The 2204-nt window shown below is 37.9% G+C and overlaps 1 protein-coding gene across 1 annotated transcript in view; it reads right to left on the bottom strand.

Annotated features, from left to right (window-relative positions):
- The window catches only part of LOC106090394 (uncharacterized), a 52811-nt gene extending 51761 nt beyond the window's left edge, over positions 1–1050 (bottom strand). The window contains exon 1 of the mRNA XM_013256563.2: positions 385–1050. Coding sequence (XP_013112017.2) covers positions 385–939 — 555 coding nt within the window. The 5' untranslated portion in view covers positions 940–1050. The remainder of the gene's footprint in view (positions 1–384) is intronic.
- Between the last annotated feature and the right edge of the window lie 1154 nt (positions 1051–2204).

The raw sequence follows: 2204 nt of genomic DNA, 5'->3' as shown, positions 1-2204 counted from the left end.
TCGAAACAAAATTTTGTATCAGCCACAAGCATCCAATGTGACCTTCAGCCAGATTCAGAATTGGAACTGCCGAAACTAGATAATGCCAACCAACAATACAAAAAAGCCATGTCCTAGAGAATGCCCAAAAAGGACAATACAAATTCATTCACTAACACTAAACCAATACTCTTATCCCAAATACCCGTCATTTCTATTTCACATTGCCCAACCTTATTCTCATTTCTAATCTACTCCCAAACTCTTTTTTTAGAGTCCAATATTGTCCTGGTCCTTATACGTTCGTTGGGTTGATTCTGATTCGAAATGTGTACTCTACTCCCAAATATGATTTCAGACCAACATTTTCTGGACAATGGGAAAACATAAACAAAGGCTACTTACAATTCTCGGTGTGGGCACATAAAACATTTCCCTACTACATTCTGGACTTGCCAATTCCAGGTGGCAGTTAACATTATCTCCATCGCCTTCATTATCGTCCTCTGAACCACCAGGAGGGCTATCCAATTTGATCGCAGCTGAATGGTGCGAATAAATGCCATTCATATCATGGGCATGCGAGTATTCACTCATAACACTTTGCGCTTTTAGATAGTTTTCACGCAATCTTGCGTGAAGTTTCAAATGTTCTGGACTTCTTTGTGGCACAACACAGGCTAGAAGGGAATCGTCTTTTTTGCACTTGCTGTGGCCACGTCTGGCGAATGCATTTGGCTGAGGTCTATGGTGGAATTTTCGTACTTCTTCTTCCAATGTCAAAACTTTGCCAATGACTGAATTTTGATTTAGCCCCCTGCACATACTCTCGGATCCGCAGTTTTCAGATCGCCACTCGGGACGTGGAGCTTGTAGTGGCTCACCCATAAATGTGCGCACTTCATACGGATTTTTCGTTGGACTTTTTGTTGAATTAAGTGGAACAAATTTTTTATACATTTTGTTAAATTTTGTTTCTCTTGTTTGGACTCAAAATAGGTAGACATATGCCTTAATTTAAAAAGTTTGCAAAATTGTTTCACTTATTTTTTTCTTCTTTAATTCGAATTGAATTTTTTTTACAAATAATTCAAATGTACATCGATCGTTTTGGAAAAGTTGAAACAAGTGCAGGGAAATTTGACGGACTGAGGCCTATTTTAAGTTAAAACAAGTAAAAGCGTGCAAAGTTCGGCCGGGCCGAATCTTGTTTACCCTCTCCCATGGATCGCATTGTCAAGTTATTGACCGTTATAGACCGTACTTGTCACGCAGCCACATTAGAAGTCATAGAAAAATACCACCTCCAAAATTGCAGACAATTCGAGTAATAATTGCGCCCTCCAGAGGCTCAGAAAGTCAAATTGGGAGACCGACTTATATGGCAGCTATATTAGGTTAGGTTGAAAAGAGGGTGCAGATATTAATCCGCCCCATGCCACTATGGACATACACCTAAGCCAGCAATCGGCTTGTTGTGCGCTCTAAAAACTATAAAGTAACCTCTAAAAAGAACTTTTTTTCCGTGCTACTTACAAAATCCTTAATTATTTCCAATACCACTCCCCTAAGTTGGTTCATGTCTGATATTGTGTCTCCACCTAACTACCGGTATCTGTTGGACGCGAAAACCGGGCAATGACAAAGGAAATGCTCACACGTCTCATCATCTTCCCCGCATGCCCTACACATGTTATCACTTGCATACGTATACACACATGTACACAAATTTCTTTGTGTGTGTTGGTGGATCAGCTTGATGGCAATTGTCCCATATGATTTGTGGTTGTTGTACAAATTAAACCACCTTTAATTCTTTCGCCATGACTCAGATTAGTCAAATAAGTAATTGAGTATTTTTAAAGAAAGTATTGGGTTGCCCAAAAAGTAATTGCGGATTTTTCATATAGTCGGCGTTGAAAAATTTTTTCACAGCTTGTGACTCTGTAATTGCATTCATTCTTCTGTCAGTTATCAGCTGTTACTTTTAGCTTGCTTTAGAAAAAAAGTGTAAAAAAGTATATTTGATTGATTTGATTTGATAAAAATCCGCAATTACTTTTTGGGCAACCCAATAAATGCATTTTTAATAAAACTTAGAATGAACTTTAATCAAATATACTTTTTTACTCTTTTTTTCTAAAGCAAGCTAAAAGTAACAGCTGATAACTGAAAGAAGAAAGAATGCAATTACAGAGTCACAAGCTGTGAAAAAATTTGTCAAC

This window comes from Stomoxys calcitrans, chromosome 1, assembly GCF_963082655.1.
Source record: "Stomoxys calcitrans chromosome 1, idStoCalc2.1, whole genome shotgun sequence".
Taxonomy (NCBI): Eukaryota; Metazoa; Arthropoda; class Insecta; order Diptera; family Muscidae; genus Stomoxys; species Stomoxys calcitrans.
This window is presented reverse-complemented; position numbering and strand designations above follow the sequence as displayed.